The sequence below is a fragment of the Mytilus edulis genome, chromosome 8 (genome assembly GCF_963676685.1).
Source record: "Mytilus edulis chromosome 8, xbMytEdul2.2, whole genome shotgun sequence".
NCBI lineage: Eukaryota > Metazoa > Mollusca > Bivalvia > Mytilida > Mytilidae > Mytilus > Mytilus edulis.
The window spans coordinates 27,942,762-27,969,680 of NC_092351.1; the positions used below are offsets into that span (position 1 = coordinate 27,942,762).

The following is a 26,919-nucleotide window of genomic DNA, read 5'->3' on the forward strand; positions in this document are numbered from 1 at the left end:
AAATTGTATTTATTCAGTTCAATTTTAAGAGAAGTCCGAGTCTGATGACGACGAATTCCCGAGGTCCCGAATTTAAAAAAAAATAAATCCCGATGTCCCGAAATCCGAAAAAAACGATTCCCGGATCCCGAAAGGGTCAATCCCGAAATCACGAGCTTAAAAACACCCGATCCCGGTGTCCCGTTCAATTCAAGAAAAGTAGTCTAAATAAAAAATATTAATTACAGTTCAAAAATCGTTCGTAATTGTGTCCGGTGATTTAGTATCATACCATCATAACATATATATGAGAAGAACCTAACCCGTGTCATGCCGTTATTCTCAACGATATATTTTTTTATCAGTTTGCAAATTTCCGAGGCCAGTCATTCTTATTTTGAAAAGGCAGTATTAATGATCATTAATAACGACAGAACTAATAATAATTGAAAATGCGTCAGCGGGAACCAGTAACGTAATCGGGATATTTAGTCCGGATTCGGTTTTCCTTTTTTTAGATGTTATGACGCAGACGACAAGGACGCTGGGTGCGATTGTTTATGAGAAATATTGACTTGGAGAGACGGACATTTGAATTAAAACAAATGGAATAAGATATGCAAACCAAGCAGAGGCGGATTATTTTCCGAGAAGAAGGTCGCTTTACAGCTTCAAAAATGGGGACGACTTGTCAAACAGTCAACGAAACAAGAGGCAGATTAAGATAACTTATTTTGGTAAATAATTAATAAATGGGTAGATCACTCAGATCGCTTAAACAAACACACTACATATATTAAGTATGTTGAATGCAATGTTGAAACGTTGCTAATCAGCGTTGTCATAATTATTTATATATAAACAAACACACATTCATAGCAAGACCGTTGACAACGATGTCAAGTCCGTTCGTCCTTGGCTTATTGCATGACAATTTTGCCATGTGTTCGTTCGCCCTACTGTTTTTAAAAACGAAACAAATATATTTAAATGGCATAAAGGTTTTATAAACTGAATCAGATATTATATGAAAAATAGTAGGGATCTAGCAACCATTTTACTTCAACATGTTCAAAGCAGTATATATGTCTCTGTTCAAAGGTGGCAGTGTCTGCGCGTACCCGCATGTGGGTACGAATAGTCAAATTGCCTTTCTAGGCTGCACGTACCCACATCCGGTTTTATAATAAAATGTTGTCGGACTTATAATGAATTAGAAAGATTTAGTAGACTCTCCAAATTGTCGTTGTGGTGATGTAGAAACAAATACTCACTTTCTGTTATCTTGTCCTATATACATTAATTTAAGACATGAACTATTAGATTCTATTTCAGTTCTTCCTGTCCAAGTAAACACAAAAACTTTGCTTTTTGGATCAACGGTACTCTCAGATGAGCAAAATAGTATTTTATTCAGTTTGGTGCAAAAATATATTATTAAAAGTAAACGTTTTAACCCTTGATGTTAATGCCTCATCGCTCAATAGGAACCCAAGCATTTCACACTGTATAAATTACAATTATTCACGTTTATTTATTATTATTTTTATTTTATTTTTCTCATGAATTTTTTTTCTTTCTTCCTTTTTCACCTTTTTCATATTCATATATTTATTACAGAGCATGCCAGTATTTATATTTATGTATTGTTCAATAAGTGTATTATGTCTGAAAAATATTTTACCACTGAAGCTTGGAAACAACTAAAAGTTAAGATCACGGAAAGAAGGGAAACATGCGACTGGATATGTATAAAGTGTAAAAAAAAACCTACACGATCAGGACTCGTTGGCATGTCACGGATTGCTGTTTAGACTGGCAACATTTGAAATGTGCAGGGTTGAAATCTGTGCCAAAAACAATCATATTGGATATGTAAAATTTGATCGAAATCTTAACTAGTCAGTTACATGAATCTTTTATAATTGGTTTAAATTGATTTATTACTTGCTTCTTTAATTTTTATAAACTCAAGCTTTAATTTTAGTAGTTTTATATATTTTAAAATTTCAGTTTCTGTTTTACATTTTACTAAAAGATTGTTTTAAAATATCATATGGGTATATTTTTAAATTATTAAAATGTTATTCTTTAAATTTTCATTTAAATTTTATAATAGTATTTATTTCTATCATGTTTTTCTTTTACAGGGACTGTACAGTTTCACTTTACATCATGGCACTGGCTACGGTTACATGGAAATGTAACAATAATAAAAATATTATTGTTACATCGGAGACTAATTGCCGGAATGCAAAGTTGGGCAAGGAACCGATTAAAATACGAATGTAACAATAATTATTGAGGCTACGGTTACATTGTGTTATTGTTACATGAAAAAACAGCAATGTACGCTAAATTTATTAAATTTAAATCTTCTTTAGCTGTGTTGCTTAATTCTTTCATATGTACTAATTAATACTTGTAATAATGATAATTAATAAGTATTATTATTATACAAATGATGTTTAAAAGTAGTTTTACATATTAATCTTAAAGGTAATAAAAATACCTCAGATTAGCAGTGTCAAAATGAATGCGAAAAATATAGTTTGTTGTTGAGAACTGGGGCTTATAAAGTGTTCATTTTTTGAAGTATTTAACTGCACACCTTCTCTTATTACTGTCATTATATACTTTGAACAATGGATGCAGAGATTTATTTTACCAATTTAGTTTTGGATGAAAAACTTGGGATGCTTTTGAAACGAAAATGAAACAATATCAAGACACAAATTTCATACAGCTCTATAGCTATAGCTCTATACAAAAGCAACTCTAAAAAATTGATACATCAACTGAAGCAAAGTTTGTTAATTGCTAAGTTGGATACTGAAATCTGAGGTAAACCTAACATCCGTAATGGACGGCAATGCAATCATATTGAAAGACAACATGAAACTACACCACATGCTTTCAATCAAAAGATCGGATGGGAATATCAACATTGCGAGAGTAAAATAGTATTTCTCACCGAAAGCATGGCAAACATTAAAGACCGACCCTGCAAGGGCTGTATAGCCAGTCAAGGTCGTTAAAAACTTATTTGTAACATTAAAGATTTCCTTATCTTCTAAAAGGAATATCGCAGAATTGAATTGCACGGTATGCGATACAGACGTTCACAGCGGAGGGTAGGAGGGGTCCTGATCCCGAAATCCCGGGCTTAAAAACACGAAGTCCCGAGGTCCCGAATTAAAAAAAAAAAATCCCGACATCCCGAAAGATCAATCTCGATATCCCGAGCTTAAAAAAACACCCGATCCCGCATCCAGAAAAAGGTCCTGCCCCCTTATTACTGGTGTGTGATGGCTGCTTGGAGTGGATTCGTCAAAATGATGTGCCGGACTTAAACATGCTCCAAAAACCACTTACTGGATATTTATAAACTGTCATTGTAAATAAAAAAAAATAAAGACATTGTATGTATTGTAAATATAAAATAAATGTCTTAAACTTTTATTATTTAGTACATAGTCCCCATCGTACATTGCTGTTTTTCATGTAACAATAACGCTATGTAACCGTAGCCTCAATAGTTATTGTTACATTCGTAATTAATCAGGGTCTCATCCAACCATGCATTCCGGCATTTAGTCTCCAATGTAACAATAATATTTTTATTATTGTTACATTTCCATGTAACCGTAGCCAGTGCCTTACATCATTGTGCATTTAATTTTGCAATGTTTATTATGTATCATTATTTAATAAATACAATTTGAAAATATTATTTTTCATAATATTCACTCTTTCTACACGAAATCCCCATATTATCGATAATTTCCGTATATATTTCACGTTTCATTCTCGATCCGATGGCATTTTAATAGAAAACCGGATGTGGGTACGTGCAGCCTAGAACGGCAATTTGACTATTCGTACCCACATGCGGGTACGCGCAGACACTGCCAAGGTGGCAGTGTCAAAATTTTTTCCCAAAAAGAGGGGCCTGGGCCCCCCCCTAAATCCGCCTCTGTGCTTTCCCACTCCCCACCCCCAAGATTAATTGTCTTTGACTTTATTCAAGATAAAATGTATGAATTAGTTACAATGTACAATGACATAGTTGACTGAGTTGTAGCACTAGACATAGTTAATAGACACTAAAATTATAAAAGATTTACATAATACATGTTTACAGAAGGGGGCAGGACCTTTTTCGTGTTTTTAAGCCCTGGATTTCAGGATCATGACTCATTCGACCCCCCTCATTACAATGTCATGTTTACTAAAAATTATAATTTAAGAATATAAAATCATGAATATTGTCATGATATTTTGATAATACAATGTACATGTACGGTACCATATATGAATAGAATCTGATGTGTCAGCGCAGTAGTGGATCCAAGGGGAGGGTTCTTGGGGTTGGAACCCCCCTTTTTTTGGTCGATTAATGCAATTGAAATGAGACATATATTTGGAACCCCCCCCCCCTTTTAAAATGGCTGGATCTGCCCTGCAGTGGTTGTCCTCTGTTTATGTAGTTATACCCCACGCAATATTGCGTATATAATGTTTTTGACCCGTCAGTCCTGTTTCTTGTCATAGCAACTCCTCTTGAACCAAACAACATAATTTCACGAAACCTTTTTAGATAATAAGGACATTATATGTAGACAAATGGTAGATGTGCATATCAACAGGAAATTACGATTCATTTTTTTTTCAAGAAGTTGCGCCCCTTTGAACTTTTTTGCTTTAATGTACTCCTCTGAAACCACACAACTGAATTTCATTAAACTTTGTAGATAATAAGGACATACAACGTAGATGGGCATACCGACATGAAATTACAATTTAATTTTTTTTCCAGGAGTTACGCCCCTTTGAACTAGTTTGCTGTAATATACTACTGCAACAGTTCATCATCGCAACTTCTCTGAAACCATACAACAGAATTTCATGAAACTTTTTAGATAATAAGGACATACTCATAATGTAGATGTGCATATTGACAGGAAATTATGATTCAATTTTTTTTTCTCATTCTATTTTCTTTTCTTATTTAATTTCTCCAATGACAATGTGGGGACGTACATGTAGGGTATGTGGGCCCGCTCACTAAGGTTCTTAATTCATATATGTTTCTCAATTCTCGTTTTTATATAGATTAAACCATTGGTTTCCCTGTTTGCATGGTTTAACACTAGTAATTTTTGGGGCCCTTTATAGCTTGCTGTTTGGTGTGAGCCAAGGCTACATGTTGAAGGATGTACCTTTACCTATAATGGTTTACTTTATTTTTCATAAATTGTAAATTGGATGGAGAGTTTTCTCATTGGCACTCATACCACATCTTCCTATATCTAAAGATTACATACCACATCTTATTTATATATATGGACCATAATTTGGTATTCGGCCTTTGGTTTCTTTTTGTATCCTTTTTAGCTCACCTGGCCCAAAGGGCCAAGTGAGCTTTTCCCATCACTTGGCGTCCGGCGTCCGTCGTCGTCCGTCGTCCGTCGTCGTTAACTTTTACAAAAATCTTCTTCTCTGAAACTACTGGGCCAAATTAAACCAAACTTGGCCACAATCATCATTGGGGTATCTAGTTTAAAAAATGTGTGGCGTGACCAGGCCAACCAACCAAGATGGCCGCCATGGCTAAAAATAGAACATAGGGGTAAAATGCAGTTTTTGGCTTATAACTCAAAAACCAAAGCATTTAGAGCAAATCTGACAGGGGTAAAATTGTTTATCAGGTCAAGATCTATCTGCCCTCACATTTTCAGATGAATCCGACAACCCGTTATTGGGTTGCTGCCCCTGAACTGGTAATTTTAGGGAATTTTTGCTGTTTTTGGCTATTATCTTGAATATTATTATAGATAGAGATAAACTGTAAACAGCAATAATGTTCAGCAAAGTAAGATTTACAAATAAGTCAACATGACCAAAATGGTCAGTTGACCCCTTTAGGAGTTATTGACCTTTATAGTCAATTTTTAACCATTTTTCGTAAATCTTAGTAATCTTTTACAAAAATCTTCTCCTCTGAAACTACTGGGCCAAATTAATCCAAACTTGGCCACAATCATCTTTGGAATATCTAGTTTAAAAAATGTGTGGCGTGACCAGGCCAACCAACCAAGATGGCCGCCATGGCTAAAAATAGAACATGGGGGTAAAATGCAGTTTTTGGCTTATAACTCAAAAACCAAAGCATTTAGAGCAAATCTGACAGGGGTAAAATTGTTTATCAGGTCAAGATCTATCTGCCCTATAATTTTCAGATGAATCGGACAACCTGTTGTTGGGTTGCTGCCCCTGAATAGGTAATTTTAAGGAAATTTTGCTGTTTTTGGTTATTATCTTGAATATTATTATAGATAGAGATAAACTGTAAACAGCAATAATGTTCAGCAAAGTAAGATTTACAAATAAGTCAGCATGACCAAAATGGTCAGTTGACCCCTGAAGGAGTTATTGCCCTTTTTAGTCAATTTTTAACCATTTTGTGGTAAATCTTAGTAATCTTTTACAAAAATCTTCTTCTCTGAAACTACTGGGCCAAATTAAACTAAGCTTTGCCACAATCATCATTGGGGTAATTTGTTTAAAAAATGTGTGGCGTGACCTGGCCAATCAACCAAAAAGTGCTACGGCTAATAATAGAACATAGGGGTAAAATGCAGTTTTTGGCTTATAACTCAAAAACCGAAGCATTAAGAGAAAATCTAACAGGGTTTAATTGTTTATCAGGTCAAGATCTATCTGCCCTGATGTTTTCACATGGATCGGACAACCCGTTGTTAGGTTACTGTCCTGAATTGGTAATTTTAAGGAAGTTTTGCCGTTTTTTGTCATTATCTTGAATATTATTATAGATAGAGATAAACTGTAAACAGCAATAATGTTCAGCAAAGTAAGATTTACAAATAAGTCAGCATGACCAAAATGGTCAGTTGACCCCTGAAGGAGTTATTGCCCTTTTTAGTCAATTTTTAACCATTTTGTGGTAAATCTTAGTAATCTTTTACAAGAATCTTCTTCTCTGAAACTACTGGGCCAAATTAAACTAAGCTTTGCCACAATCATCATTGGGGTAATTTGTTTAAAAAATGTGTGGCGTGACCTGGCCAATCAACCAAAAAGTGCTACGGCTAATAATAGAACATAGGGGTAAAATGCAGTTTTTGGCTTATAACTCAAAAACCGAAGCATTAAGAGAAAATCTGACAGGGTTTAATTGTTTATCAGGTCAAGATCTATCTGCCCTGATGTTTTCACATGGATCGGACAACCCGTTGTTAGGTTACTGTCCTGAATTGGTAATTTTTATTGCCCTTTTTAGTCAATTTTTAACCATTTTGTGGTAAATCTTAGTAATCTTAGTAATCTTTTACAAAAATCTTCTTCTCTGAAACTACTGGGCCAAATTAAACTAAGCTTTGCCACAATCATCATTGGGGTAATTTGTTTAAAAAATGTGTGGCGTGACCTGGCCAATCAACCAAAAAGTTCTACGGCTAATAATAGAACATAGGGGTAAAATGCAGTTTTTGGCTTATAACTCAAAAACCGAAGCATTAAGAGAAAATCTAACAGGGTTTAATTGTTTATCAGGTCAAGATCTATCTGCCCTGATGTTTTCACATGGATCGGACAACCCGTTGTTAGGATACTGTCCTGAATTGGTAATTTTAAGGAAATTTTGCCGTTTTTTGTCATTATCTTGAATATTATTATAGATAGAGATAAACTGTAAACAGCAATAATGTTCAGCAAAGTAAGATTTACAAATAAGTCAGCATGACCAAAATGGTCAGTTGACCCCTGAAGGAGTTATTGCCCTTTTTAGTCAATTTTTAACCATTTTGTGGTAAATCTTAGTAATCTTTTACAAAAATCTTCTTCTCTGAAACTACTGGGCCAAATTAAACTAAGCTTTGCCACAATCATCATTGGGGTAATTTGTTTAAAAAATGTGTGGCGTGACCTGGCCAATCAACCAAAAAGTGCTACGGCTAATAATAGAACATAGGGGTAAAATGCAGTTTTTGGCTTATAACTCAAAAACCGAAGCATTAAGAGAAAATCTGACAGGGTTTAATTGTTTATCAGGTCAAGATCTATCTGCCCTGATGTTTTCACATGGATCGGACAACCCGTTGTTAGGTTACTGTCCTGAATTGGTAATTTTAAGGAAATTTTGCCGTATTTTGTCATTATCTTGAATATTATTATAGATAGAGATAAACTGTATACAGCAATAACGTTCAGCAAAATAAGATCTACAAATAAGTTTACATGACCAAAATAGTCAATTGACCCCTTAAGGAGTTATTGCCCTTTATAGCTAATTTTTAACATTTGTCATAAATTTTTGTAAATTTGTAGAAAATATTTTCCACTGTAATTACTGGGCCAAGTTCATTATAGACAGAGATATTTGTAGCAACAAGAATGTTCAGTAAAGTAAGATCTACAAACACATCACTATCACCAAAACACAATTATGTCATGAATTTATCCGTGTCCATTATTTAATATGCACAAGACCAAGGTGAGCGACACAGGCTCTTTAGAGCCTCTAGTTTATAAGTTCTAAAATTTTAACTTTTATTTTGTGGGTTGTGTTGGTGTTAGAATAGTATGAATGGAACAATTGAGTTTTTCGAGAAAAAATTAATACATTTTGATTCACCGTTTACGTGACAGGAAACCAAACAGGAAACCAATCTTTATTTTCTTTATTTTGCACAATATAATTCAAAAGGCATAAATAAACACCATTACTAGTGTTACTTGCTTCATGTTAATATTTAAAATCTATTTTCAATGTTATATTAAAGTTTTTTTTAAACATGTTAAACGTGACAGGAAACCATAAGAAACCGAAAACATTTTTTTAGTTTTATTTTATTGCAAAATCTGCTTAAAATAATCTGAACAGTATACTTTTTCTTAAAATCCATCTTAAATGTAACAGTATTATAAAACTCCTAAATATGTGCTTGTTTTGAAAACAATTAGTACAATTTATTCTGAATTTTTCATATTTTCTTCATTGATACAGGATACCATAATCGTTGTATCTTGATGTTCATGATGTTTTGGCCAAAAAAATATATTTATATTTGGTTTTGAAATTCCAGTTATATAAAATTTATTCCAAATCATTGGCAATGTAAAATTCTTTAAATCCAGTAAAGAAAAAAACTTTTAACTTGGAATTAAAATCTTTAAAATTTGCGTTACGAAATCGGACACAAAAATCACGCCACTGTTCTTACATTTGCTACATAAATACTTATAGTTCTCGGTATTTTCTTCTCACTATTCTTATTGGTCGATGTTCTTTGTTATTTGAAAGCAAAAGTTACGAATTTGCCGGTGACGATTATCTATAAATCAGTCAGCGTTATGCTCTTCGGAAGCAAAAAGTAACGCGAGAAACGACACAAAAATACGGTTGTAGAATCTTTGAAATTCGTATATTTCAATTTTTGTTCTAGGGAAGAGTAGCATACACTTGTATGTTAATAAAAATAATGGCATCTTTAGATGTAATTACAACTTTTCTTACAGTAATTCAAATTTTATCACTTTTCTATAGTTATAGGAAACGGAGCCCAATAGCAAATTATGGTCCATATATATATGCTATGTAACTACTTGGACTATGGATATTGGATACCTGATTGATCATATGCAGTCTCGTTATATTGTTTCGTAATCCAACATAAGTTTGTCTCGACTAAATATTATGAAAGTGCTACTACATATATACATTGTACACAATGCTTATTACCACAAAGCACAGATTGAGGTTGAAATTTCGTGGAGTCAAAGAGATATGCCCCATTATTAGAAAAAATGGCTGAATCTAGTTTCTGTTCTCTATCTTAAGTATGTGTCATACAAATGTTTAAAACTTATGCTTATAATCACAAAATGAATCCTGCATCTGTATACATGTATGTTTACAAAATTCCAATGCCAAAAGCAATAGCATTTTGAAGTTTAAACCTTTTTTAGAACTGTCAAATTGATATAAATCTAAAAAAAGATACCGTGCTAATTTCAAAATTAGCAGATGCAGCATGCAATATGAATGCCAATGTCACACACACAGTGGCGGATCCAGGGGGGGGGGGTCCGGGGGTGCGCACCCCCCCCTTTATTTTTGCCGATCAATGCATTTGTATCGGGACATATGTTTTGCACCCCCCCTTTGCCCTGGGCTAGCACCCCCCTTTCGAAAATTCCTGCATCCGCCCCTGCACACACATGACATTGGCAACTATCCACCTGATGGTCAAGTAAATTTTGTAAAAATATTTGCAGATTATGCTAATTATTTGTACATGTATGCATGAACATTAAGTATATTTTTTTAATTTTTCAGTGCCAATCACTATTCCAACAACTGAATATAAATGGGTAAGTATTAGATACTGTTTTGTAGCAAACAATTATAAGCTGTAGCTATCAATTTGTCATGTATGATGTACATGTACATGTACATTGTAAATTCTCATAATGACATTTCCACTTGGTGATTGAAAAATGTGTCATTTTGCCTGCATCAGAAGAAGGGGTAAACAAACAAGATAAATAATTGGTCAGCCTATACTTGCCATGGCCTTGTGTTGGCACATCAACAATATAAAAAAGAAGATGTGGTATGATTGCCAATGAGACAACTGTCCACAAGAGACCAAAATGACACAGACATAAACAACTATAGGTCAACGTACAGCCTTCAACAATGAGCAAAGCCTATACCCCATAGTCATCTATAAAACGCCCCGATGTTTATGTTCAAAAAGACAAGATCAACAAATAGGTCATAAGGTCAAATAGCTGGAATGAAAATTACCTTAAAATCATGCATCATATTAGCAATTTGGGGAAAACTAGCGATAGTTGGTCGTTAAACTATATACTGAAAAACTTGTTTAACTTCAAATTTGATCGCAAAGTCAACCAATACTATAGCTTAACAGCACAAAAATTGTCTTGCCAACTCCTTCCATGAGTTGTTAATCTTAAAAAGAATGGTCATGATGATACAGAAAAATTAAAAGAGACATTCAAAACTTACAAGAGGAAGTGAAACTTATGTCTTACAAAACAAAAAAACAACCATAAGTCCACACACCACTATTTAGAAAACTAATTATAAAAGACTGAACAACAGTAAACCACCAAAAACAAGAGGCGACATGTTTAATAGCAGATTCACAATCACGTAAATAAGTATTGTTGACCCTGATTCCGCGCCATAGCCACACATATACATGTATATACTATTTAAAGACTGTAACAGTTAAACATAAACTTCATAATCATCTATTTAAGGGAGGGTAAAAAAAATCTAAACTTTTTTTATATACTAATTTATATAAAACTATTATTATTTTTTCTTTCTTAGGTTTATCAAATATGTTCTTTGGTGTATGATCAGATCCTGTATATACTATAGTATAGATCTAACAAGCTTTTAAAAGAAAAGAAAATTATGTTTTAGGTAAATATAAATGATGCATACATTGTATATACATGTATATAGGATACATTGAGTTATTCAAAGACAATTTCCAAACATGTCTACAAAATTTATCATTTACTATATATATATTACTTTAATGATGTTTGCTTGTCATGTTTTGTGATTTTTGTCAGATTATCAGAATCCTCAGGTTTTATTCATTTATCGTCTTTAAAAAAATTACCCCAATTGACCCCCATTTTTCTTTCTATAAATCTTTTAGATGTAAAACTATATGCCATCTGTCATCTGTCATGTCTGGAAAAGTCTTATAAAATCTTTGTTATTTTTTTAATAGTTTTTATACGACCGCAAAAATTTTAAAAAATTTGGTCGTATATGGTATGATGTTGATGTCGTCCTAATACTTTTAGTTTTCGCACTCTAACTTTAGTAAAAATGAATAGAAATCTATGAAATTTTAACACAAGGTTTATGACCACAAAAGGAAGGTTGGGATTGATTTTGGGAGTTTTGGTCCCAACATTTTAGGAATTAGGGGCCAAAAAGGGCCAAAATAAGCATGTTCTTGGTTTTCGCACTATAACTTTAGTTTAAGTAAATAAAAATCTATGAAATTTTGACACAAGGTTTATGACCACAAAAAGAAGGTTAGGATTGATTTTGGGAGTTGAGGTCTGAACAGTTTAGGAATTAGCGGCCAAAAAGGGGCCCAAGTAAGCATTATTCTTGGTTTTCGCACCATAACTTTAGTACAAGTAAATAGAAATCTATGAAATTTAAACACAAGGTTTATGACCACTTAAGGAAGGTTGGGTCCCAACAGTTTAGGGTCCAAAATTGAACTTTGTTTGATTTCATCAAAAATTGAACAATTGGGGTTCTTTGATATGCCGAATCTAACTGTGTATGTAGATTCTTAATTTTTGGTCCCGTTTTCAAATTGGTCTACATTAAGGTCCAAAGGGTCCAAAATTAAACTTAGTTTGATTTAACAAAAATTGAATTCTTGGGGTTCTTTGATATGCTGAATCTAAAAATGTACTTAGATTTTTTATTATTGGCCCAGTTTTCAAGTTGGTCCAAATCGGGGTCCAAAATTAAACTTGTTTGATTTCATCAAAAATTGAACAATTGGGGTTCTTTGATGTTGTCGAATCTAACTGTGTATGTAGATTCTTAATTTTTGGTCCCTTTTTCAAATTGGTCTACATTAAGGTCCAAAGGGTCCAAAATTAGACTTAGTTTGATTTAACAAAAATTGAATCCCTGGGGTTCTTTGATATGCTGAATCTAAAAATGTACTTAGATTTTTGATTATTGACCCAGTTTTCAAGTTGTTCCAAATCGGGGTCCAAAATTAAACTTTGTTTGATTTCATAAAAAATTGAATAATTGGGGTTCTTTGATATGCCAAATCTAACTGTGTATGTAGATTTTTAATGCTCAGTCCCGTTTTCAAATTGGTCTACATTAAAGTCCAAAGGGTCCAAAATTAAACTAAGTTTGATTTTAACAAAAATTGAATTCTTGGGCTTTTTTGATATGCTGAATCTAAACATGTACTTAGATTTTTTGATTATGGGCCCAGTTTTCAAGTTGGTTCAAATCAGGATCCAAAATTATTACATTAAGTATTGTGCAATAGCAAGAAATTTTCAATTACACAGTATTCAGCAATAGCAAGAAATCTTCAATTGCACAGTATTGTGCAATAGCAAATATTTTCAATTGCACAGTATTGCGCAATAGCAAGAAATATAGAAATTTTCAATTGATTATTGATTATTATCTTTCTTTGTCCAGAATAGTAGTTGAATCAACTTCTTAAATCATTGTTTTATACAATATACAATGTATATTCACTTTTACTACCAACTGATAAATTAAAACAATTTTTACCATTCAGCATTGTTCAGTGATAACAAGCACCTTTTGTTATATTTTAATATTTTATGATGTATTTAAATGAGTAGTTATTGTTGCAAACTCCATTAGAAATTTGAATTGAGATCAGTTTTGGAAAAAGGGAAAGGGGGATGTGAAAAAAAAAATATGCGGAGCATCTGGTTTAGAACTTAAATTGACATTGATAAAGCTATAAAAAATCAAAGAGAGAACATTTTCCTGCCAAAATTTAAATGGCTAATATCTGGAAAACAAGCACATTGGCCTATATATTTTTTTTGTTTTTTAGTTCCTTTATTAATCACCTATCGATATGCATTCTATGTACTAGTATTAAGAAAAGCTTGATATTTTGAAACTGAGTAGGGAACTTCCATAAATTAAAATATATTTGGTGTGTCAGATGATTTGCATATCTGTCCGGCAGTATTAATCTGAATCTTGGTCTGTCTTCAGCCGTTAACTTTGTAGAGTGTCCTTTGTTTGATAAGTACATATACCAAGGTGAGCGAGACACAGGTTCTCTAGTTTTTATCAACTGTACAGTTTTTCCTTATCTATTGTCTTCGTGCTGGCTGCTATCATGTCTCATATTTATGGTTCATTTAATTTGCCAATATTAATTTTATGTGTGGTTTGGTTGGTTTCTCAAATACTGCATTAGCAATAGATCATCTGTATATAATATATGGTTTATACTATGTTTGTAGGATGAATATGTCTGTCTGTTAGGTTTTATCTGCCCCTCATCCTTTATCATGGTTCATAGGACAATGTTAATTTTTTTAGGTATGGTCTATTTTTCAGATACTACTACATTTGTACTATATACAATTGGGTCAAATATATGTATTGTATGGAATATTGTAAGGTGTACCTGTGTCATCTGACCCTAACCTCATTCTTTGTTCATTGGTTAGTGTTAGTTTTCATGGTAATGTCTTTTTCCCAGATACTATAATCAATCTATCAACTATATATGTAGCTAGGAATGCTTGCATAGTGTAGGTGGTGTCTGCAGTGTTCATTTGACCTAAACCTCATTTTTAGCTCACCTGGCCTTGGCCAAGTGAGCTTTTCTCATCACTTTGCATCCGTCGTTGATAACTTTTACAAAAATCTTAACCTCTGAAACTACTGGGCAAAATTAAAGCAAACTTGGCCACACTCATCATTGGGGTATCTAGTTTCAAAAATGTGTCTGGTGACCCAGCCAACCAACCAAGATGGCCACCATGGCTAAAAAATAGAACATAGGGGTAAAATGTAGATTTTGACTTATATCTCTGAAACCAAAGCATTTAGAGCATACCGGGTAATTCAAGATCTACCTGCCCTGAAATGTTCAGATGAGTAGAACAACCGGTTGTTGGGTTGCTGCCCCTGAATTGGTAATTTTAAGAAATTTTGCAGATTTTGGTTATTTTCGTGAATATTATTATAGATCGAGATAAGCTGTAAACAGCAATAATGTACAGTAGAGTAAGACCTACACATAGTTAAGGAATAAAATGGTCAATTGACCACTTAAGGAGTTATTGCCCTTCATAGTCATTTTTTAAAAATTTTCACAATATTTTTTTAACTACTGAGCCAAGTTCATTAATTTATAGATAGATATAATTGTAAGCAGCAAGAATGTTCAGTATAGGTAGATCTACACACACATCACCATCACCAAAACACAATTTTGTCATGAATCCATCTGTGTCCTTCATTTATGATATGCACATAGACAAAGGTGAGCGACACAGTCTCTAGTTATGATACATACTGATAAGTCAATGTACAGTATTCTAACTTGTATAAAAATTAGATTATATGTGGTACGATTGCCACTGAGACAACTCACCACAAGAGGCTGTACAGCCTTTAAGAATGACCAATGGTTAGTTACTCAGATATGATATTAGCAATAGGCTAATTTGGTGTATTGCGTTACAGTAATTCACTGATACATGTATATCAGACTTTTTAGTTTTGAGATAAGTAAAGCAGACTTGTGTTTATAAAAAGGACATATCTCCATTCCTGACAAACATCTACATATATTCATGCTGGGATTTGAATAAAAATTATGTTTAAGTATACTTTGCTATTCCATTAAAAAAAAATGATTTCCCACGGTCCACCAAACTACATTTTCTTTTGTTTTTACAATACAGCTGCTGAAGAAATCTTTCGAAGGATGGATTGTTGATTATGAACAACAGGATTATATCATCATGACCTTGGAATCTTACAAGGAGAAGTTCAAGTAAATGAAGGAATTCATGTGCAAAAATTACAATATTGTAAACAGGAGAACAGTTTAAATAATACTAACAGTACTAGTTAAACAGTTTTGTGAGACCAATCGCAAGGCAGAGTAAACTTGGAGTGTATATATGTCAACCACAAGTACATTTAAATACCACATAATGCTAATGAAATAAGAACTATGGTACACACATTTTGTATGATTGTGAATATCGGGTCCCAAAATAAATGCAGTTGTTAAATAAATAGAATTGAAATAACCAAATTTGTAGTGTTTATATGACCATCATATTTTGAGGTCTTTTTGCAAATTCTATCAGAACCAACCAACCAACAATCAATTCAAATCACAATTGTAGTGAAAAAAAATTCCATTGACCAACAGAAAAAGATGATGTCTAATCCTTAATACATGTACCTTTTCTTCTTCACATTGGCTTGAGTATAACCAATTCTTTTCAATATAAAAAAGGAGATATTGCGTATACATCAATTAAACCAGCATAAAGACCAACAGACATCTTTAACATGTTTAAGGCAAATAGTCCATTCTAAATGGTAATTGATAATCTTTCTTATGAGGGTTTTTTCATGGATGTAGATCATTTGTATAGGCTGTCATAAAATATTGTGCTTCAATTCTAATTGTAAGATAGCGCACAGTAAATGTATGCCTTGCCAAAAACAGTTATGGAAGGGAGGCAAAGGTTGAAAAGGACAGACAACACTATCATATTTAAATGTTGTCATTTTGATTTCCAACTAAATACTACAAGGATATACTCATTGATTTTATATATATACATACATGAAGATATGTAAAAGAATCAAATTGTTAGTGTTTACGTAAGAAAAGACAAATATCTATGGTTTATCCATCTATACCAACCAGAAAAAAAACTCCAAAAAATCATATATATAATGTGTTTGGAAATTTTTTGGATGTTGTGGACAACAAAAAATGTTAAACAGATGATGCGTTACCCCATACAAAAAAAAACTTTCATTAAACTGGTGTAGATGCAAAAAAAAACCAAGAACATACATATTATGGGTGCTATGGAAAAAAAAACCATGTAAAACAGGTTTTGAAGACTACAAAAACATGTATAAATAGTTGTTGCAGAGAAAGAAAAAACATACATAAAACAGGTGTTGGAGGACTAAAAACATATGTAAAACGTGTGTTGAGGACATAAAAAAACATACGTAAAACGCATGATTTGTTAGAAATTAACATGCGTTTACACGTAAAACGGGCGTTATACGTACAATTTTAACGCACGTTTAACGTTCACACACGTATTACGTGCGTTTAACATACGTAATTCATACGTTTCAAACGGGCGTTTTACATGCGTGGTCCTCAATATGCGTTTTACGTACGTTTTATAACATACGTAAAACACCTGTTTTACGCATGAAAAACGGGTATGCAATTTTTGCTGTGTATTATAAGTTTTTTTTCATTTTGGATGTACGCGTTTAGGCGTTTTTAGAATATGAACTTGAATTGGGTTTGTGAAAAAACACGCTTCAACGTCTTATATCAGCTAGGATATTTTGTCATAAAGTAACACAATATGGATACGTTAGACGGATTCGACACGTTGAAGGAAAAAATATGCCTCTATATGTTACATATAAAACAAATATCTCCAAATGACAAGCTAAGCACCCAGAACATTCACTAATCAAGTTCGATCACATCGAAAGTGTCTACTAAGTAAATACCTTCAAAACTAAAATCAATTCTATTTTTTCCAGGCGTAAAATACTTATTCCAGTTTAATTTTCGTTGATTCCGCCCGATGTTATATTTATTTGGTAACATCTGAAACTGCACATTTGGTGACGGTTGGTACCTACTAGAGGTTCGAAACCAATCATTTGGTGATATTTTTTCTTGTCTTTCATCTTTGATTTCGAAAACAATATTCCGTGTATCATTTGATGTAAATTCTTCATCGATGTGTATGATGCAGTCTTCTCCATACGTATATTTTTGATCTACTGTTTTGCCTCTGAATGTGCACGCCACAGTACACGCATAACCTGGTCTAACACTTACAAATTTGGGTTTGATGTTTGCAGAAACGACTCGTATTGTTTTCGAAGCTCTAAGATATATGTTTTGTGTTCTGTGTAGGGAGTCCTTCTCATTCATTGGGCACCTGCTGTTATATGATGTATTTTGTTGTAAATGCATCATTTCCAAAGACGGAATAATATCATCGATCGATATTTTGATAACCTTGCCGATGTTCCGTGGCTTCACGCGAAATTTTGTCCACATGCTAATTTCATTCATTGTAATAGCTTTGAAAAGCTGAAGTTGTTCTTCGTCAGTCAGGATTCCAGTAGGTACAACTATTTTGGTAAAGTCATCAATGCTAAGTGACGGGAATGCTATTAGGTATAAAATTCCAGAAGATAAGAGGATACCTCTTCTATTTTGTCCTGTAATAAGTTTTTGAGCTTTTACCAATTTTACATCGACCCATTTGAGGATAGACTGGAACAGTTTAACTTCAGTAATATTGATTGTTTCAAGCTTCAGGATGTCCACTAAATCATTTGCAGGAACAGCCAAAAAATCTTTAACTTCAAAAACGTCTGCAGCATTCAATGCAATAAATTTTAGCGTGTCCTGTTTAAGTTGATCTAACGAAAAAAGCCTTGCATTGCTGTAAATAGTACAGGCACTCCTTATCCAAAGATTGTTACGCAAAAATGATTCGCATAAGGAAAGCAGCGACTGAATTTGATATTTTTGTGCTGCATATAACAAGGAGATAACTATCTGTCCTGTTAATTGTACTCTGTCTGTATATATGTATCTGGAAGAAAAACATTGTTGTAATAGTAAAATGTTTTTAAATGATTAAGAAGTAGTAGCATGCTCAATAAAAAGGGTAACTTTCGATACAACTGAAGGCTACAAACACATTCTATATATATATATATTATTCGTCTAAAAATCAGTCCAACCGTGTTAGATTTGTAAATTTGCGGAATCATTTTTTTTTGTTCTTCCCTGGCGGAGATTCGAACTCATTCTATAGAGATATCGTGGCACCAAACCGCCTTACACTGTGCAAAACGCGTTACACCACTCGATGTCCTATAGCAAGGCTCTCTATATCAAATTATATTGCCTTATAGAAAATTTGAATCACATTCACAATAAGTTAAAGATACAAAAGCATAAAAGAATAAATCAAAACACTATTAATATGAAATTATATATTAATTTGGGAAAGTTTTTTTGCATTCTTGTAATCCTTATAATCTGATTACTTCGTTGCATTGAACACATGTGATGTTATTTAACAAGGAATTACCTCAGCAACAAATTGAATGTACTGGCTTTAATATCCAATATTTCTACGTCTCCGTTCTGTTGCGGGAATGTTCCATAAAACATTGCTTTAAATACCGGACTTCTCAAGGACAGCACCATTTTATGAGCTGGGTATCGTCTAGACTCTTCTCCTGGAAAACTGAAATAAACGTCTGCAAGGTCCTCATTTAAACAAATATTCGACAGACAGGACAAAATGCTGTCGTTTTGTTGATTATCTGCTAAGTATAAGGTTTCCAGATCGTTTTGAATACAGTTAGCTTCAATGTTACTCTCTGTATCAAAATATGGTTCCTGTAAAATATTTTACCTCACATTATAATGCGTGGAACCTACTGAAAAATCTCTCTCTTACAGATACTAAAGTTTAAACTAAAAGTAATTAGTTGTAAGTGTTTAATGCAACTTTCAGTCCTCTTGTCTATATCATAGCGGTCGATTTTTATTACCAGTGGAAACACTGGTAGGACGGACAACTGGTAATCATATTAAATACATGATAGATCGGAATCGAACGCACTTGCATGTTACGAGTGAAATTCGAACAAAAACCTCAGTGTTGACGGACAAATTACTACTGAATAACAAATACTTATATCTATCGACAACCGACGCCCTCTGTACCGTTTGTTCAACCTTTTGTAACCCCCTATTACGTAACTCTAGGTGAAATATTTAGTGAATGTTAAAACTCATAGTTAACATTATCAGCACCTTTTCTCGAGTCCTTGAAGAACTGTTTGATCAATGAATATGATAACCTATTAAGTTCATGATATATACAACAATATTATGGACGTGGCAGAGAGCACATAATGTTTGAAAAGGAAGCATAGATCAGAGAATTGTACATGATAATATATTAATACTATATTTTATTAAATCAATACCGGATTTGTAATCACATAAGCAACACGACGGGTGCCACATGTGGAGCAGGATCTGCTTACCCTTCCGGAGCACCTGAGATCACCCCTAGTTTTTGGTGGGGTTCGTGTTGTTTATTCTTTAGTTTTCTATGTTGTGACATGTGTACTATTGTTTTTCTGTTTGTCTTTTTCATTTTTAGCCATGGCGTTGTCAGTTTGTTTTAGATTTATGAGTTTGACTGTCCCTTTGGTATCTTTCGTCCCTCTTTTACAACGAAATCAATTTATTTATTGTCATAGATAATAGATAAAAAAAAATGAATGTTTCTACTAAGGATAAACCTTGCTGCAAAAAGGGTAATAACTGAAAAAGTATACTCAGTTTTGTATAAATAAAAGTAGAAAACTATATCCCCAACATTTAATAATCTTTCCACTCGTATAATAAGGGGTAAGTTTAACCATAAAGGATGAACAACATAAATTAACCTTCCACCCGGGTCATATATGGTATGAGAGTGAACAGTGGACATTTGCACGTTTTGAAAATTGTAAGCATAAAACAATTGAAGATACAGTGTTATGCTTGTCTCGTATTGTCAATATAGTTCGATTCTATTTGTATTGCGTTGTTGTTTGTTTTTTGTTGCACTTCAGTGTTCTGTTGTTTAGTATTTTATTTTTAGTTGATGTGTGTCTCTCGGTTTTATGATATTACATTTGTACCTAACAATAAAGTAATATTTTGATAGGTCGAGTATAAATTTCTGATAATCAGATAATGGGAATATACATGTACTTAGAATGGTACATTCTTTAAAATGTCCCTAATATGTCAAACATACAATGATTTTCAAATATGTAGGTTTAAAAATTCCAAGTGTCATTCACGAAAAACGCTTTGGACGCAAGAATGTTTGAAGAGATTTTTTTTCATCTACAACATTTGCTTTTTTGACCATTCTGTCATATTTAATAAGGATTTTTGAGAAATATTTTGGCCCGGAAAGTTCTACACCTAAAAATCTAACCTAGCTCAAATGAAAATGATTGAATATTTTGACCAACAAAATGAAGAAAGAGATGTGTACAAAAGTGAAAATAAATTTAAATCCACCCTTCCCCCATTAACATAAGGACTATGAAACGATCGTCCGTTAAAAGTATCGAATTTATTTAATTCCTTGCACTACCTACATATTTATATGTGTTGGTGATGTTTGTAAACGTGGTTACACCAAAACATTTTCTGTAAACAAGTATATTTCGTAGCCTTCATTTTCATATTAAGTCCTAATTTTTGTTATGTGTACTCACCAATGACATTTTCGAATTCTATGCTTCACTTTCCAATACAGAGTTAACATTCACAGAAGAGCATGAAGAACATGCTGACATTAAGACATACAAGTTATATTGTTGGACATTTTTAGTAAACAGCTATCAATAAATATTGATCGATTTGAAATAATTTGCTCCATTTAAAACCCACGTCTTTTGTTATGATAACAAGTAAGATAGTATTGGAGTATTCATAAAGTTATTTGAAAAGTTCATATAGTTCTCCAAAGCAGGTTTATTCATAGATAACTGGGACACTATCTAGACTATTTTTTAAACATTAAAGTACACTTTAGAATTTCTGAATACTAGTATATAATTTGTATTTTTATTTTCGTTTTTAGAGGCAGTCAGTAATATTTTCGGTTGCTGATTTTTAAGGACGCTTAACTATGGTAACAGGAAATATTATGTAACAAATTCCTTTGATAGGATGAAATAACAGAACTGAACATAAACCCGTAAAAAAATGTAAGAAAATACCTGTACCAAGTCAGGAACATGGCAGTTGTTTACGATTCGTAAGGTGTGCTTGAGCTTTTATTTTGTCATTTGATTATGGACTTTTCGCCTACAATTTTCCTCTGACTTCAGTATTTTTATGATGTTACTTGATGCTATAATAAAAGGAAAACCTTCGAAACATAAAATCTATATAAACTTGAAAATGAACTTATACTGAAAAATAAAAACAAATTCAGGTCAAGAAGGTGTCATCATCACCACTGTCTAATTAATTTGAATTTTTAGGCGTAGTCTGTAATACATGAATAGGTATTATCACTGACAGATACATAAAATCTACCAGATCAATTTGGCTATCACTAGCTCGAGTGCAATACATTTATAAAGCGTACGCATCTTATCAAACGGTACAAAATACTATACTCGAAATGGGTCTTCAATGCAGCGAGAAAATTCCGCACCCGGAGATGCGCCTCCGCTGGCCCCTAAATAAAAATTTGTACTAGTCCATAACATAAGCTGTATTATATAGATCGTCCATCCCCTACACTGGCAAAATTGCAACGCATGTTTACCAGGTGTTTTTTGAAAACGTATGGTAAACATGCGTTTCACCATACGCTTACCATGTGTTTTGAGTAACAGTTGGTAAACATATGTTTGAAACCATGTGTTTCCCATATGTTTGAAAAACATGTTGTAAACGTGCGTTGACGAAAACATGTTTACAAAACGCATGTTTCTCATATAAACATGCGTTTACAATGTGTTTTCAAACGCATGTTTCCCATAAACGCATGTAAACAATACGTTCTCCAAACATGCGTTTCTGACATGTTTAGAAACGTGTGGTAAATTCCTGGTAAACATGCGTTTACATGCGTTGCAATTTTTGCTGTTTACCCAGTAATCAGAAGGCTGGATGTATAGATTAAGTCGTTTTCTCACTAAAGGCTGTATACTTTAAAAGTATTTTGTAAAGTATTAAACAGATCTTCATATTCATTCTATTAGTCTTTTGATTAAAGCGAATATTGTTTTTTCTTAGAATAACAATAAAGAATATAGATTTTGACGGCGGATTATTATTTTATTGTCAAGAAAAACACATCTCTTTCGGTTTTTATTATGTGGGTATTTCTGTTTGCTGTCGGAAAACACATAGATTTGTGTTGGTGTTTTTTTATACTTTAATTCAATTCATACTTTGCACAGTCTTCCCCATTTTAGATAATTGTTACTTTTTGATTCTCGTATATCATTGTTTCATTCACCAAGTATCTACCCAGCCGGTTAGTAAACGTTTTAGTCTGTGGTAAAGTAAATATAAATGTCTGCAATTTTTTTTTAAAGCTTAACGAGCTCGAGTGCATTTCTCCTTTTTTTTTGTTCTAAAGCACACCAAAATATATTGCTTTGAAAAGGGAGCACTTCTAAAGCTCTTGCATTACTTGGATATCTTTCTATGTATTGGGTATCCATATATAACTTCGAAAAATTATTATTAGTTCAATTATAAAATAAAAAATTGAACAATACACAAAGAAATCATGTGTATCAAAGTTTTACAACTACGCAATAATTAAAACGTAGAATGCGCATTTCTGAAAGAAAAAAAATCGAAGGTCGGATTTCGGATACCTGTCTGAAATAAGAAATCCCGTACTTTTGATTACTCAAACGTCCTGAACCAAGTTTTATTTGTAGTAATAGATAAAATCGTGTCTGTTGTTTCAACGAGTATCTTGTTCGTGGTCTGCTTCTTAGGACAAGTTAAAGCTGCATTTACTGTCAATGAGGGTGAGTCGAACAATGTAATAATATTAGTTACATGGTGTTTGTGACCTAATACGATATATATATGGGGTCAGTAAATTTCATATGGGGTGAGAGCGAAGCTCGAATACCCATATATCTCATATTAGGTCACTAGCAGACCGTGTAACGAATTTACCTTACCGACTGTCTTCACATGCCAGTGGTATTTTGACTAGCAGCCTATCAAAGTGATCAAGTCTTCCATTCTTATTACTAAGATCCTACTTCCATTTGTCTATACAGAAAACAAATGCCAACAATAGCAACTTTTTAGCCTTTAATTTGTTTTATGAAATAATTTCAATTGTTACTTTAGTTACTTCGTCTGTTGGATCTTTTCAGTTTCTTTTGTTTTTTGAAAGGGAAGTAACCCCGTTATGCCAGCAATAACAACCTGTTGGCTTTAATTATGTTTTATGAACTTATTTCAACCTTTCGTCATCAATTTCTTCATCTGTTGAATCCTTTCAGATTTTTCCTCAACACCGTGTTGTTTCTATGAAGGGTTGTGGCATCATTTTTTGTTGTGAAAGGGAAGTAACCATGTATTGTTGCTAACCCTATATTTTTTAGGACACCCTGTATAAAGTATACATAGTCACCATGTGTAGTCCTTTAACCAATCATATCTCTATAAATCTATAGAAGGTAAGATAATGTAACATATATGCCCGTATTCTACAAAGTCATCGAAGATAATTTATTGTAGCGTACATAATCAAATTTTAATAATGTAAGTTAAGATACACTTTGATTTTCGATGTTTCTTGATAAATTCCTTTTTTCTTAGCTCAAAATACACATGACATTATATTAGTTTCAAAATTAATAGTATAATAATAATTGTATGTGGTAATGAATGTATAAAATACAATTGCAGAGTATAAGTGAATTATTTAATTTAATTCTTTATTTATTTAAAGAGGATTGCCAACAGCCAGAGGCTACGCGTGGATCTCCTCAACATAGATATATACAGATTCACAATTATCAAAGTTTTGAATACAAACATGTTAAACACAAGACAAGACAATATGTACAGGACAAGACATACAAATACTACACACCCATCCAATCACTCGCTCATTCTTACTCACATGCACACGAATTAACAAACATGTATGATTCAGTAATATAAAATAGTGATTATGGAAAGACAATTTTGAGCACAATCAGGTCAAAAAAAGTTTTTAAGCTATCGAGAAAATCTGTTCGAAGATTTAATAAATCGAAACACACACTCAAACATCTCTAAATTAGTATCATCAGACAAATCATCACTACCTTCTATTAATATTTTGCTCAGATAGTTGGGACATAGATCCCGCAACATTGCTATATTTATATCTGGACAAAGCAGATTCTTAATTCCAAGTAGAAGAGTAATCCGATAGTTCGTGTAACGGGCGCAATGAATTAAATAGTGCTCAGTGTTTTCAATGCAGTTACCTGGGCAGAAATCGCAAAACCTATTTAATGTTAGATTATATTTATACAAGTGGTCATTAAGAGCACTAAGCCCTAAGCGTAATCTAGTATGAATCTTTTTCTCATAACCATGTCCTCGTGAATATATTTTTTTACTACAAAAATTGAGATTCTTTTTTAACAACCTTTTGAAACTTGCCAAAGATGTTGCTGTAATTAGTTCAGCTGACAAACTATTCCAGTCTCTAATCGTAGCTAGAAGAAAAGAGTTATAGTATGCTACTGTTCTTCACCTGATGGGTATCAGGTTAGCATGTCGTCTTAAGTTATAGTTTTCAGTATTATGATGGAACAATGGATGAAAATTACAAAGATAATCTGGGACAAGATGATTTTTAATTTTGTACAAGTATGTAAGTCTATGAACTTGACGGCGTGTTTTGAGAAGCTCAAGACCAACCTCTTTCAATAAAGTGACATGTTTTGTGACCCTGATTGCCCCAGTAGATATAATGCAGGCACGTCTCTGTACATGTTCAATGTTTGCAGAATCGGCGCTAGTGCAGTTATCATAGATGACATCTGCATAATCTAGCAATGAACGAACAAATGTTTTATATAATTTTTCAATGCATAATCTAGGTAATATATGTCGCATCCTCAAGATAGTGTTCAGTTTATTATGACATTTCTTACAAATATCAGCAATATGATCGGTCCAAGAAAGTTTATCATTCAAGATAAGACCTAAATGTTTATGGCATGTAACTCTCTTTATATTTACATTATTTAAGATCAATGGAGGGTAGTGTGGTATTTGCTTCTTCTTAGAAATAATAAGATACTCCGTTTTTTCTGCATTGAATGTTACACACCATTGCTGGGCCCATGTGTTCAACGTGACGAGGTCACTGTTCAGAGTTTGGAAACAATCAGAGATGTCATCAATTTGTTTGACAAGGGACGTATCATCAGCAAACAGTTTGATATTGCTGACAATTCCATCTTTAATATCATTCACATATATAAGAAAAAGCAAAGGACCGAGTATAGAGCCCTGGGGTACACCAGCATAGGTGTTTTGACTCGATGATGTCTGACCATTAATAACGACTCTTTGAGTACGACCTGAGAGGTAATTCTCTACAAGAGACAAAAATGAGCCACATATGCCAAATTGTTTAAGTTTGAAAATCAGGCCTTTGTGCCAAACCTTATCAAAGGCCTTTGAAACATCTAAAAAGATTGTACATACATCTTTACCGCTATCTAATGACTTGTAAATTTCGTGAGTAATAGTAATTAGTTGATTCACTGTTGAGTCGTTTTTCTTAAAGCCCGAATTTTCACTGATGAGTAAGTCATTAAATTCACAGAACTCATAGATAGCCTTGTAGATGACTTTTTCAAGGATCTTGGACACAGATGATAGTAGAGCAATTGGTCGATAATTAGACATGATATTTTTGTCGCCTTTATTTTTGTACACTGGGCACACATTAGATACTTTCCAGAGAGATGGATATACTCCAGAATGGAGTGAGAAATTAAAGAGTTTAGTGAGTGGTTTATACAGAGAATGAGCACAGTACTTTAGGATAGGGTTTGATATACCATCTGGGCCGCATGACTTATGGGGGTTAGATTGGCGTAAATATTTAAGAACATCTTCTTCGACAGCTACTATCTCCTGAAGACGCTCCACTGTAAGAAAAGATAATGGCGGTAGAGCGGGCAAGTCATTTTCATGTTGACCCAAGTGCATCTGAGCAGAAAAATAACAATTAAGGAGTTCTGCTTTCTCAAGATCATCAGATATCAGATTCATGTTATCTTTTAAAGGGGGGATAGTTCTATCTGAATTGTAACCTAACACAGATTTACTAAGGGACCAAAATTTCCTAGGATTAAGGTTTTCTCTAGTGAATTATACAACAACTTGACGACATCAAAATCAATCTATTGTAACTTACAAAAAGCAAGCAAATATAACAAAATACTACGATTAAATGTCGTATAGT

The 26,919-nt window shown here is 33.1% G+C and overlaps 1 protein-coding gene and 1 long non-coding RNA gene across 3 annotated transcripts; one reads left to right on the forward strand and one right to left on the reverse strand.

Annotated features, from left to right (window-relative positions):
- The first annotated feature begins 479 nt into the window (after positions 1 to 479).
- Positions 480 to 15,878, forward strand: LOC139485261 (uncharacterized). Its single transcript, XR_011655284.1, has 4 exons — positions 480 to 716; positions 10,340 to 10,374; positions 11,369 to 11,464; positions 15,520 to 15,878. It is a non-coding gene; the product is annotated as an uncharacterized lncRNA (long non-coding RNA).
- A 1,270-nt stretch (positions 15,879 to 17,148) lies between these two features.
- Positions 17,149 to 21,471, reverse strand: LOC139485258 (BTB/POZ domain-containing protein 2-like). 2 transcript variants are annotated; one of them, XM_071269564.1, is made up of 3 exons: positions 21,164 to 21,471; positions 18,958 to 19,116; positions 17,149 to 18,453 (listed from the first exon to the last, which is right to left on the reverse strand). In XM_071269564.1, the coding sequence occupies exons 1-3, from the start codon at positions 21,211 to 21,213 to the stop codon at positions 17,304 to 17,306; spliced, it is 1,359 nt and encodes a 452-aa protein (XP_071125665.1). In that variant the 5' UTR covers positions 21,214 to 21,471; the 3' UTR covers positions 17,149 to 17,303. The 2 variants fall into 2 exon arrangements, with proteins under 2 accessions (XP_071125665.1, XP_071125664.1); XM_071269563.1 differs by having other exon boundaries at positions 18,958 to 19,271; positions 21,164 to 21,467.
- Positions 21,472 to 26,919: the final 5,448 nt, after the last annotated feature.